Source organism: Mustelus asterias, chromosome 17 (assembly GCF_964213995.1).
Source record: "Mustelus asterias chromosome 17, sMusAst1.hap1.1, whole genome shotgun sequence".
Lineage (NCBI taxonomy): Eukaryota > Metazoa > Chordata > Chondrichthyes > Carcharhiniformes > Triakidae > Mustelus > Mustelus asterias.
This window is the reverse complement of record NC_135817.1, coordinates 52349961-52363271: the sequence shown is the minus strand read 5'-3', so window position 1 is coordinate 52363271 and position 13311 is coordinate 52349961. Positions and strand designations below refer to the sequence as shown.

The following is a 13311-nucleotide window of genomic DNA, read 5'->3' as shown; positions in this document are numbered from 1 at the left end:
ACATTGATAAAGGAAACTGCCCATTTAAACTCCATCACCCTGTAATTACATCTTCCCCAGAATAGTGATGTTTTGTTTCATTTTCCATTCCGAGTGGGCACTGCAGAGAAACACTGTTTCCACTGATATCGTTTGTTATCTAACCATAAATGATATAACCTGAAAGCACGATGTGAAAATATGCACATAATATTTAAAATGGGAGCAGAGTTAGATCTATGTGCCCTCGTCCAGTTCTACCCTTTAGCCATGCTTTACTTGGAGACCGCACTTGGACTAGATTTATAATGAAAACTGTCACATGATGATGCTGCACTGTCCGTGTTGCCGGTGGAGTATTCGTACAATCCAACAAGTTTCCGTTATAAATGTGGACGTAGGAATTTAAAGTGGAAAAGTTGCCGAGAAATGCACAAACATGTCCTTTTAATATAGGTGCTTATGCCATATATACATTTCATGGTGCACCTTGTTTACCTTAACATCGATGTTTCAGCTACTGACCATTCAGAAAACCCATTCTTCACTTCACCCACTGTCAAAGTTGATCTGTTTCTTTAACTGACACCACCCCCGTGGCCCCCCCAACACCAGTAATTTAATGGCTTTGCACCACAATAGTGTATATTTCTTCCTTTGTGATAAATGTGTCAGTTTTGTTACAAATTGATTTCTTTATCTTAGATAACACTGAAAATGAAACTGAGAGAGCAACTCAATTATTACCTGGGAACAAGGGTGCATCAGAAGGTATAATCCCTACCACTATCATTAATGACAAGTATTCTTCCTGTTCTCTATGTGATGTGTGTTTTGTAACTTTTTATTGAAAATCCCCAGAGAGTTTGCATATCAGAACAGCCTGACATTAAGTGAATGAACTACAGCCCTCCCGTGGTGATTGCAGATCCTTTTTGTCTTTCACAATTGTTTTCCAGAAAAGCCAGGACCAGTCACTCTGAAACAGTAGGTGGGAGTTGGGGGAACAAAATGCTGAGGATTTCTGAAAGAATTGTGCTTTTCACTAATGTGTTGTTTTGGAATCAATTGAAATCTAGTGTCGTCCACAACTATTTCCTGCAGTGTAACCATTATTGGAATGTAGGGAACTATGACATCAACTTGCATATGGGAAGGTGCCACAAAACACCAGATAGTCTGTTTAATGATGGTGATTGAGGAATGCATGATGGCCAGAATACCAGAAGAACTGCTCTGTCTCTTTTGGAATAATGCCATGGAATCTATCCAGTGGATTCTTACTTGAGAAGATAGATGAGAGATCTATTACTACTGCCTTAGCTAAAAAGAGAGATCCAGGCCCGAGGAGAGGTATCGATTGCTTTACCTGGACAAATGAAGGGGATGACATCTGTTTAAGGCCTCCCTCTGCAGTATTGGTTATCCACAAGTGTGTCACCCCCTAACTGCCTTCAGGAGAAATTTGTCTACATGCAGCTGAACAAATAGTTTTGAAATATAAGTTTGTTAAAGATGCCAACCAGATTGTGGAGCTATGAGGAACAGGACTGCTCCTCCCAACCCCAAATTAAGGCCACTTCCAACTGCCCATTCCTCTCCTTGCCTCTCGCAATCGCACCACCAACACCCCGCACCTTCTACACACACAAGCAATGTCAATTTATTAATTACAACTATTAATTTCTAGGAGTTGCTCCAAACACAATTGAACTTACTCCTCTTCCAAAGTGGCTTCTGTTGGTATAGAACTACATTGATATAATCTGTGGATAGCATTGCTATGAGTTTATTTAACTTGCCATTTTGACTTGTTAATGGTTTTTTGAGTTCAACACAGGATACATTCCCTTGCTCAGTGAAATTCTGTTACCAATAGTAACGATAAGGATTGTACTAGAGAACCTCTGAACAAAGTGATGAACAACTCTAACAAAAATGTGAAAATTAACTAGTAGCAATCCTGACAAATGTTAGAGAAAATAAATTCTGGCATTTATAATTTCCTCAAATGCGCCAAAAGAATAATTGTTCCAAGGAAATGAACACAACAATCACACCAAAGCAACCTCCTAACTTATTTGTTCACTGCATGTGACTATCGCAGGCAAACTCAGCATTTATTGCCAGTCCCTACACTTGAAAAGGTGGCATAGCAATCCTCTTCACAATTGCTTGGCTTGGCCATTTCCATTAAGAGCCAGCCATACTGATGTGGATCTAGAGTAGCATGCAGTCAAGACCAGGTCAAGGGCAGCAAATCTTCCCAAGTGTACTAGATGGGTTCTTATGGCAATCTGGTCGGGAATTTTCACAGTAACTTCACTGCAGTGGTAATGTAAGCCTATTTGTGACACTAATAAATAAACTTCAAACTTTAAAACTTTAGTTTCCTGGTCACCTTTACTGATGCCGGTTTTTTGTTCCAGATTTATTTAATTAATTGTATTTAAAATCCCCAGCTGGCATGGTGGGATTTGAACCCATGACCCTGGATCGTTATTCCCGATCCCTGGATTGCTAGTCCAATAGCATAATCATTATTCTATCATTTTGAAAAAAATCATACAGCAAGGACATTTCATTGGAAAACTCAGCCATTTTAATGTTCTTAAACAAAACTATTGAATTATGGCATAAATGCCAGAGAGTGGTCTCTCTACAAACTATTTATAGAGTTTGTGGATGTCAATAACTATGCATTATGGTGGCACAGTGGTTAGCACTGCTGCCCCTCAGCGCCAGGGACCCAGGTTTGATTCCCGGCTTGGTCACTGTCTGTGCAGAGTCTGCACGTTCTCCCCATGTCTGTGTGGGTTTCCTCTGGGTGCTCCGGTTTCCTCACACAGTCCAAAAGGTGTGCTGGCTAGGTGCATTGACCATGCTAAATTCTCCCTCAGTGTACCCGAACAGATGCCGGAGTGTGGCGACTAGGGGATTTTCACAGTAACTTCATTACAGTGTTAATGTAAGCCTACTTGTGATGCTAATAATTTGTCTCCGTAACATATCTATCAAAGGTGTAAAATAATTTGAATAAGGCGTGAAACACAGTTTGCAAATTGTATCACGTTCAGCTGAAATTTGGCAATCTTGATGTCTCAAAACAGTAGTCACTAAGCGAGAAAGAAAATCACAATTGTTCTGATAACGACATAACTTTCATCAGATGTCTTCTTGTCTGTCTACAAATTGTAAAGGAAAGCCACTTTTTAGGCTTCTAGTCTCGTGTGTTGTCATGGATAATTTATGACGTGACTGCATTCATTGCGAACAAGATCACGAGAGTTGCTACAAAACCTTTTTACATACTAATGATTACTAATTGGAATCCATTGTTTAAAAATGTATTGACAAAGTTTTAGGCAAACAGGCAGACACCAGACATCCTGCAATTGAACGGTACAGCCAACTAAATTGCACTGATTCATCAAACCCTGAAAGCCACTCTGGAATGAACAACTGAACCATTTCATTATTTCCAGACATAGTTCAAATCCATCAGCCATTCACAAGTTTAACATGTAGCAAAAACCTTAATTGTCTGATATTAAAATTCACCACACATGTATATGTTACAGGAATAGGGTATCGTACAAGTCCCCTATCAAATATAGAATTGTTTCTCCTCTCTCAAATCTCTTTGGCAAATTTGAATATGTAAGGGGGAAGCAACAGATCGGGATAGGGCCAATTTTTCTCCCTAAAGTCTCGGTAAATCTTTTTTGCATTTTTGACTTCCATGAGTATTCCAATGATTAACCAACAAGAGATTGCTCTCATGGGGAGGAGTGGTAGATTGTGTCAGGTTTTCCCCATTCCAGATGTGAAGTGCTTCACCATTACCAAACTTCCAGGATAATGAATTGCAGTATCACAATCCATGACCAAAGTTATCTACCTTCCCGGATGGGTGGAAAGCAAGTGCAGCCTCCCTCTTTCATCATGGCATTTTCAGATCATGTCTGCATGCAAGGGAAGTTCTTCCAGGTTTCTGGGGTTCTTTACGATGGATAAGCCAAAGATTTGTTCCAAATCTATTTTTTTTTTCTTAGATTCTCTCAATAAGAAAGAACCAGACTCGTGTGAACCACCAGACACTGAATCAGCACAAGGTAACAACTTAGTTTTAATCAATTATCATAAATCATTATCTTCCTAATTTCTCTTGTGATTAGTATTTTTATTATTTTATTTTGTTTAGCAAACTTGGAGGAGTTGGCAGATCAAAATGGTTTAGTATCGAGTGAGTATATTATTCCTTGCTGAGTAATTGCTGCTTTCCTGTTTTCTTGCTCATTTATCTTTTGGAAGGAACTGGACCACACCCAGCTCTGTGTCAGTAAGGGTAGGTTGGGGTGGGGGTGGGGGTGGGGGGGGGGGGGGGGGGGGAGATTCCAGGCATTTCTGAAAGAATTTGTAGTGCTTCTTTTCAAAGATGTGTTGTGGTGTCAGCTGAAATCTTGTGTGTGCCCCAGTCAGTAGAATCGTGGAAGTTATTCAACCCGCAATTCTCTTTGAAAGAGCTGTCCAGTTTATCCCCACACTGCTGCTCTTTTCCCATGACTCTGCAAATTAGTTATTTTTAAAAAGTGTTCAGGTATCTTGAGAAAGTTCTCACAGGACCTGAGTCCATTGCCCTTTTCGTGTTGTCTAGAATGTACTACATCATCCACCACAGGATAGGAGGGCGGCAAATTCTCCTAATTTCCCCCCAGTTCTTTTTCTTATTCATTCATGGGACGTAGGCTGGCCAGCATTTATTGCCCATCCCTAGTTGCCTGAGGGTAGTTGAGAGTCAGTCGCATTGCTGAGGGCTGGGAGTCACGTGTAGGCCAAACCAGGTAAGGATCGCAGATTTTCTTCTCTAAAGCTCATTAGTAAACCAAAAGTATAAACAGTTTTTCCATAAAAACAAATGCCAGTAATTTGCTTTTACGGAAAAACTGTTTATACTGAAATTTCCAGCATTAACTGGTTATACTGAAATTTCCAGCATTAACAGTTTTCCCCGTACTTGCTGTACCAAATGCCTGATAAATTTGAATATTTGTTAGATCCCCCTTCCCCTTACCCTTTTCTGCTGCAAAGAGAACAATCCCAGCTCCTTCAGTGTCTCCATGTAACTGAAATCCTTCATTCCTGGTAAATCTGCTTCTCTGTACCCTTTCTGAGTCCTTAGCAACCTTTTCTAGTGTGTGATTCCCAAAATTCTACACGAAACATCATCTGAAATGTAACCAATCATTTGTAAAAGTTTAGCATAACTTTGGAGATGCCACCTGGAGGTGTAACCTGAACACAGTTCTCTTGGCTGAATAGGGGTGAAAGACTCGTTGCCTTTTTTGCCTTCAATGAGCATATTCTCAATGAATGTTAAATTTGAACGTCCCATTTGTATGGTTTTGAGAGCCTTGATGTAATGCAGAGGGTTATGTTTATCAACCCACATGGGAGATCCAAAGTAAGGTCATAGTGCATTTGTAACCAAGATTGCAATGTTTTGTTGATAGACTACAGTCTACATTGTTACTCAGCACAGTAGAGGTTAGTTAGACTTACAGCATGCCTGCTTGCCAAGGCTTCTTGCATGAGGTTATTGGCACGTGCGGGATGTGGCATTGGACATTAAAGCTTAAGAGTATTATGATTGGTATACCATGGAGGGCAGATTTGCCATACTGTTGAAAAAGCCTGAGATTTGGGGAAGATGTTACCAGGAGACTGGATCTGTGAATCTTGTCACTTGTCCACTGTGTCCACCTTGATTATGTTCCATTGCCAAATACGTGCCGCTAAAGCTCTACAACTCAGACTAGTCAAACCTAATTGATAGGGTACAGCACACGTTTATGCTTTGATTAGAGGGGTTGTGACAATGCAGTGATAAGTGATATAGTGTTCATTGCTTTCTAAGGAGTAGTTCATGCTCCATTGTATGATAAATATTGGATCTATGGACGTGCTTTAGTCAGTTTAAATGTCAACTTCATTTATGGCAAGTTATTTATCTCAAAGGACATCACCAAAATCAAATGAACCTGGTCATTTATCTCGCTTTACTTCATGGGACCTTATTGTCTCATTTGCCCTCATCAGAATGTCTATAGAAGTATTGTCTCTGAAGAACTGAGAGATATCCTGAGGACATAAAATGGATTTCCGTGATCTTAGTGAGGGTAGCATTTGGACTCAGAAAGGGAAACACAATTCCATTCTTGCTGATTGCTATTCATTAACTCCTACTACAGTTGCACTTGAAAGCATCTGCTAAAGACAGAACATGACTCAAATGTGATTGCCTCCACTGTTAAATAGCCTGCCCGCACAATATCCCTCCCTGCCCTGGCCTTTGAGCCTATAGCTTGGTATAGTTTCTCCCCTCCTGCTCTCCCCTAATTCATCTGTCTATATAATTCATCATCCACTCAGTTCATTCAGTTCTCACCTCACCTGCTGACCACCCATCTGCCCTTACTGTTCCCCATCTTATTTCATAGTCAACAATGCTGTCTCCTCAGGTACTGACTATCTCTCTCTCTCTCTCTCAAGTCTGCTGTCACCAACAATTGATCCCTTCCTCTTTACAGACTACCATCTTGCCTCCAATGTCCCCTTCCTCCCCAGGTTCTTGAAAATGCTGCCTCTCCAAATCTTTACCCATCTCCCTCCAAGCTCTATGTTTGAATCTTTGCTATCAGCTTTTCATTCCTGCCTCCGTACTGAAACAATTCTGTCACAAATGGCATCCATTGACTGAAAAGGGTAAGCTAAACTTCTTGGTCTTCCTCAACCTGTCTTCAGCCTTCAAAAAGTTTGACCACACCAGCCATCTCTGATGCCTTTCCAAAATCATTTAGTGGGATGGAGTTGCACTCACCTGGTCCCATTCTTAACTAATATAAAAAGAGAAAGTACTAGAAAAACTCAGCAGGTCTGGCAGCATCTGTGAAGAGAGAAACTGAGTTAATGTTTCAAGTCCAATAAGACTTCTTCAAAACTGATTCTTATCTATCCACTGTAGCCAAAAAAATCACCTGCAGTGACTTATCTTCCTGCAGCTCCACTGTTTTCTCTTGTGTTTCCCCTAAGATCTATCCTTGGCCCACTCCTATTTCTCACCCACATATTGTCCCTTGGTGATGTCATCTGAAAAAGTGATGTCAGGTCCCACATGTATACTGATGACACCCAGCTCTACCTATTCAACCCCTCTGTTGACCTCTGCTCTGTTGCTCTGAAAGCTTATGGTATTTGCTACCAAATAAACCTGTTGGACTTTAACCTGGTGTTGTGAGACTTCTTACTGTTGCTACATAGTCAGCCTACTTGTCCGACATCTGCTACTCCATGACTAAATATTTCCATCCCTGCTAAATATTGGGAAAACTGAAGCCATTGTCTTCAGTCCAGTCCCCGCCACTAGTCACCAACTCCATCCCCCTCATAACTGGGGCTATCTGACTGTTTCCTGAGATGATCTTCTGATAACATATCCACCTCATTGCTAAGACTACCTATTAACCATCTCTGTAACACTGCTAAAACCTCATGTGTGCCTTTGTTATTTCTAGACATGATTGATCCTCTACACTTCTGACCAGCTTCCATAAATATTAAACCATCCAAACATTTGCTGCCTAACTTGCACCTAGTCCCATTCACCCAAACCGCTGTGCTCCCAGTTGACCAGCACCTCAGTTTTCAAACTCTGATCCTCATTTTCAGATTCCTCTATTGCCTCATTCCCCCCCCCCCAACCTGTCCTAAAACCTTCTGAGATATTTGCGCTGTTCGTGTTCTGTTCTCTTGAACATTCCAATTTTTTTTTATCAAGCAACTATGAGCAGTCAAGCCTTCAGCAGTCAAAGCCTTAAGCTGTGAAATTGCTGCCTCCCTCTATTATGAGACATTCCTTAAATCCTACCCCTTTGACCAAGCCTTTAGCCATCAACCCTAACATGGGATGCAGTGTCAAATCCCATGTTGATAGCACTCCTGTGAAACCCCTTGGGACATTTTATTATGTTAAAGGAGCTATATAAATGTAAGTTGTTGTTTGTCACCATGTAGGCTCTCATATGAAGGAAGATCATTTGGTTGAAATGACAGAACACAATTGTTGCTCTAGTGGTGTGAATCAGCACCTTCAAAAATGGGGGAAACCTTCTGAGAAAAGGAAGCCACCCTGCCCAAGGATATTTGCATTTCTGCTCCCCATTCAGCCTGTCAATTATACGTTAACCTTCTTTTAAAAAGTGCTAAATGTATGAAACTTTTAGAGTTGGGAATTACTGCATAGTGTGTAGAATACTGCTCACTCTTTTATTTGGCTACAGATGAACCTAGGAAGATAAATGAAGACGGTGCTGATGCTGGTGATCTTAATGATAGTTCAGAATGCTATAACGGTGAAGAATTGAAGACTGGAAACCAGGAAGCAAGGTCCTCTGGCTGTCAGTAACTGTTGAATGCATTGCTATCCAACTGTTCTTGGGTGAACCGCTTGATTGTAAGAGCAACTAATTTACATCCTCGCCATTTAAAAAAAATTTTCACGGGACGTTAACGTTGCTGGCTGGGCCAGAATTTTTAATGTCCTTGAGAAGGTGGTGGTGAGCTGCTGCCTTGAACCACTACAGTCCATGTGGAGCAGATACACTCCGAGTGTCAATGATGGAAACCAAACTGAACAGCTGTGAGCAGGTTACTCCTGAGTAATTGTCATTTGATAGCACAGTCAATGTTCTCTTCCATCACTTTGGTGATTGGGAGTAGACTGATAGAGCATTAATTGTTCTGGTTGGATTAAATCCACAACTAGCAGCCAAAGGAAGGAATAGACTTCTAATCATGAACATGAGTAGATATCGCTTCAAATTGAGGGACAGGCATTGATGGCGAGTCTGCATGTTTATAATCATTGCTGTGCTTTTGAGTGGAGAAGAATCTTAATCTGTTTTCTGATCCAGCATTGTCTACTCTTAAATTCACTACATGATGTCCGTACTGGAATATGTTTCAGTAGTTAACGACTGATATTTCAGAAGACAATGCCATTGTATGGTTAAGACTCCTGAGAGTTGTGACTGCAGTTACACTATTGCTGAATGCCAAGGCTAATTGGTGCATTTGATATTGTAACAGTCTTGTAACTGTTTGTGTTTACCTCACGTCAGTGAAATTCATTCCTTTGAGGATTGAAAATGGATTTCGAGCCAAAACAATTTTTGAAGAAATGTTGCAATAATGAAACTTTGCATTTTAAAAATGAATGGAAATTTCTAAATGGATGAATTATGTAAATTATTGAATGGTATCTTTTATTCATGGGTGGCACAGTGGTTAGCACTGCTGCCTCACAGAGCCAGAGACCCGGGTTCAATTCCTGGCTTGGGTCACTGTCTGCGCGGAGTCTGCTTCGGTTTCCTCCCACTGTCCAAAGGTGTGCAAATTAGGTGGTTTGGCCATGCTAAAATTGCCTGTTAGTGTCCCAAGATGTGTAGGTTAGGGGGATTAGCGGGTAAATGTGTGGGGTGACAGACATAGGGTGGGAGAGAGGGCCTTGATAAAGTACTCTGTCAAAGAGTCAGTGCAGACTTGATGGGCCGAATGGTCTCGTTTGCACTGTAGGGATTCTATGAATTTTAAAAACAAATCAACTTGCACTGCCTTCTAAATTCACTGCTGCCTGTGGTCAGTAGTCATGATGTGGCGATGCCGGCGTTGGACTGGGGTAAACACAGTAAGGAGTCTAACAACACCAGTTTAATAGCTTTCGGAGCGCTGCTGCTTCGTCAGGTGAGTGGGAGATCTGCTCATACACCGCAAACAGGGCATATAAAGACACAAACTCAATTTACAGAATAATGAATAATGATTGGAATGTGAGTCCTTACAACTAATCAAGCCTTAAAGGTACAGACAATGTGAGTGGAGGGAGCATTAGCACAGGTTAAAGAGATGTGTATTTTGGCCTCTGATATTCGGGTAAGCATTCTCCAAGGCGGCCTTCACAACACATGACAGCGCAGAGTCGCTGAGCAGAGACTGATAGCCAGGTTCCGCACACATGAGAACGGCCTCAACCGGGATCTTGGGTTCATGTCGCACTATCTGTAACTCCCACAACTTGCCTGGACTTGCAAAGTCTCACTGGCTGTCCTGTCTGGAGACAATACACATCTCTTTAACCTGTGCTTAATGCTCCCTCCACTCACATTGTCTGTACCTTTAAGACTTGATTAGCTGTAAAGACTCTCATTCCAATCATTATTCTGTAAATTGAGTTTGTGTCTTTATATGCCCTGTGTGTATGAGCAGATCTCCCACTCACCTGACAAAGGAGCAGCGCTCCGAAAGCTAGTGGCGTTTGCTACCAAATAAACCTGTTGGACTTTAACCTGGTGTTGTTAGACTCCTTACTGTGGTCGGTAGCACAACGACAATGTGTCTTCCTCATGTCTAGTTCTCCTACCCTACCTCAGTCAAATGAAACTTCATTCAAGGGGCGTAGTTAATTTGTTTTTTTTCTGAATTTGTCCTCGTAATATTGGAATATTGTATATATATGAAAATGCTGAAGAAACACAAAAGGTTCACAAGCACCTAACAGTAGAAAAGACCTGAAAAGATATTTTGGCGTAGGTCCTTAATCAGAGGAAGGAACTGCACCTAATGGGTTAACTCACATTTTCAGCTTTTTACTTTTTTTAAATCATAAGGTTTTGTATTCAACAGTGATTGTGTTCAATTTATGAAATATTTTGTAAACCTTTTTTTAAAAACATTTGACCTTTTTTTATTTTCAAACATTGATTGAACACTTGGAATTGGGCTCTATTTTCTGTCTGTCTACAATTAACATTAAATGGGTCTCTCCACAATCCCCCCTCCCACCTCACTCAAATGAAATATTATGGGCCATAAACAGAATTGAATATTTAAATAGGGTAATGGAAAGAATTGGTGAGAATGTATCATTTACATGTAGTATATTTATTAAAGTGGAAACCAAGGTCAATATGCCAGATCTTTTTTTCATTTCGTCATAGGAGTTATGCAGTGTACAGACTTTTAAAAACATTCTTTCAGTATGTGTGTCTTTGGCCAGTGTTACAATGGGCAGGTAACATGAGTAAAACATAGCATTCTCTGAGGCATAAGGGGCCACTGCAGTATTTCCTTCTGAAATGCAGTATTGACTTGAAGTTCGTTGTTCAATGCTATTGCATCATTGAAAGGAATAGTTGTCACTGCAAATTTTCTGCTGTTTTTCTGCCTTACTTGAATGATACCAGTTGAGTGTTTGCTTTTATAATGCATGGGCAGGTTTTGTAGCTGTTGCCTTGTCCACAGATGGGTTTGGAGTCCCTGCTGCTCTTTCAGGTGCTGATTACTGACCTATACACTCGAGCCATAACTGCCTGGCATTGCAGAAGCTGAGAACAAGGGAAGATACTTGATGCAATACTCTTTAATGACAGCATCTTTATCACCACAGTAAACTGATGTGATATCTGGAAAACAGTTCAATAGCATGCCAATAAGCAGTAAACACATAAAACCATAAGAAATTGTCCAAAAATTTAGAAATGTAATAGGAAAGCTTTATAAGCATAGCATTGACAAACTAACCAGGATAAATGAGGAGAGACTGAGTAGACTGGGGCTATACTCATTGGAATTCAAAAGAATGAGGGGGGATCTTATAGAACCATATAAGATTATGAAGGGACTAGATAAGATAGAAGCAGGGAATTTGTTTCCACTGGCAGGTGAAACTAGAACTAGGGGGCACAGCCTCAAAATAAGGGGGAGCAGATTTAGGACTGAGTTAAGGAGGAACTTCTTCACGCAAAGGGTTGTGAATCTGTGGAATTCCCTGCCCAGTGAAGCAGTTGAGGCTACCTCATTTATCACCACATAATAGTGGAATGTTTTTAAGGCAAGGATAGATAAATTTTTAAACAGCAAAGGAATTAAGGGTTATGGTGAGCGGGCGGATAAATGGAGCTGAGTCCACGAAAAGATCAGCCATGGTCTTATTGAATGGCGGAGGAGGCTGGAGGGGCCAGATGGCCTACTCCCGCTCCTAGTTATGTTAAATCCTCAGTGAAACCAGAAAGAACATAGAGAGCCACAGTGGGCAATGTTGAAGTTCAAGATTCTGTCACAGGAGACGTATGCCCAAGAACACACCATATGTTATAAGCACAAATCATGCTCTGAGTCCAGGGAAGGAAATGCTCAACCTCCCACATCTCCATCCCATTGAAGATCACCGTTGTCCACAGCTTGTATGCTTAAATGTCTTTCTAGATACCACATTATAGGAGATGGTCATAACTGAAGCCCATATTTACTGTGTACTGTTCATAGCATTTTCTGCTTTATTGCATGTGTGCCTTCTTGCTAAATATTGTCATTTAAATATTTTATACTTGTACAATGGTTCATTCAATAAACAATGTTAGATGCAAAGTCAGTATTTTTAATTATGTTTCAGTGAATGATGTCTTGAGTGTATTTTACGTTTTGTGTCCAGTAAGTTTCTGCTCCACTTTCCACTTATTAATCATATTCTCCACATAGCCTAATTAACTATGGTGAAGCATTTCACAAATGATGGAAAAGAAACTATGGGTGACTACAGTGACATCTAAAGCAAAGTAGGCTATTTTATTTCACTGATTATTTACAGGTAGGAAAACAATGGACATCTTTTCTTTCAGAAATAGCAAATTATATATACTACTAATTACACTGCAGGAACTGGAGCCCCCCTTCAATTTGCTCCACTGTGGTGAAATGGCATTAAGATAACAGTTACAGGGTTTAGAGTGTGCAGGATTCTCTCCATGTGATGACTAACCGGTGAAAAAGCAGAATTTTTCCCCGTTCTACAAGGACACTTACACAATTAAATGAACACTTTCAGATTTCACAAATGCAAATCTCATTTCATTTTTGAAAGTTGGATTGATCTGTCGGTAAAGATATTTCATATATCTTTGATGTGTAATCTATTGGAGCTTGCGTAGAATAAAACCTTATTAATTGAACACCCCAGCATTAAAGAGGCTCATTGACAAGTCCACAGACAGTGCACACATGATGGTTCAGTATGCTTGCTGGAATGTAAAAACAATTTAAAGTTCATCCTTGCAAGCACATTGGAGATCAAGAGCTAAGAGCCTCACTGCTGCTGGAGATGTAGGACTATTCTTGTGATGGAATCAAACACAATGCCTGTGTACCCAAAATTGAGGTCAGCGGTCCCAAACAATGGGACAGAACGAGGCAACTCTGTGAAAAGAAAGAAAACTCTTG

The 13311-nt window shown here is 40.6% G+C and overlaps 1 protein-coding gene across 4 annotated transcripts in view; it reads left to right on the top strand.

Annotated features, from left to right (window-relative positions):
• LOC144506488 (uncharacterized) overlaps positions 1-12466 on the top strand; it is a 33469-nt gene extending 21003 nt beyond the window's left edge. For 2 of the 4 annotated variants that reach the window (XM_078232668.1, XM_078232669.1), the window contains 4 exons: positions 685-750; positions 4035-4094; positions 4184-4225; positions 8319-9437. In XM_078232668.1, coding sequence (XP_078088794.1) covers positions 685-750; positions 4035-4094; positions 4184-4225; positions 8319-8443 — 293 coding nt within the window. In that variant the 3' untranslated portion in view covers positions 8444-9437. Of the gene's footprint in view, positions 1-684; positions 751-4034; positions 4095-4183; positions 4226-8318; positions 9438-10330 lie in introns of those variants that run through there. The other 2 variants (XR_013499911.1, XM_078232670.1) reach the window with 2 other exon arrangements.
• Positions 12467-13311: the final 845 nt, after the last annotated feature.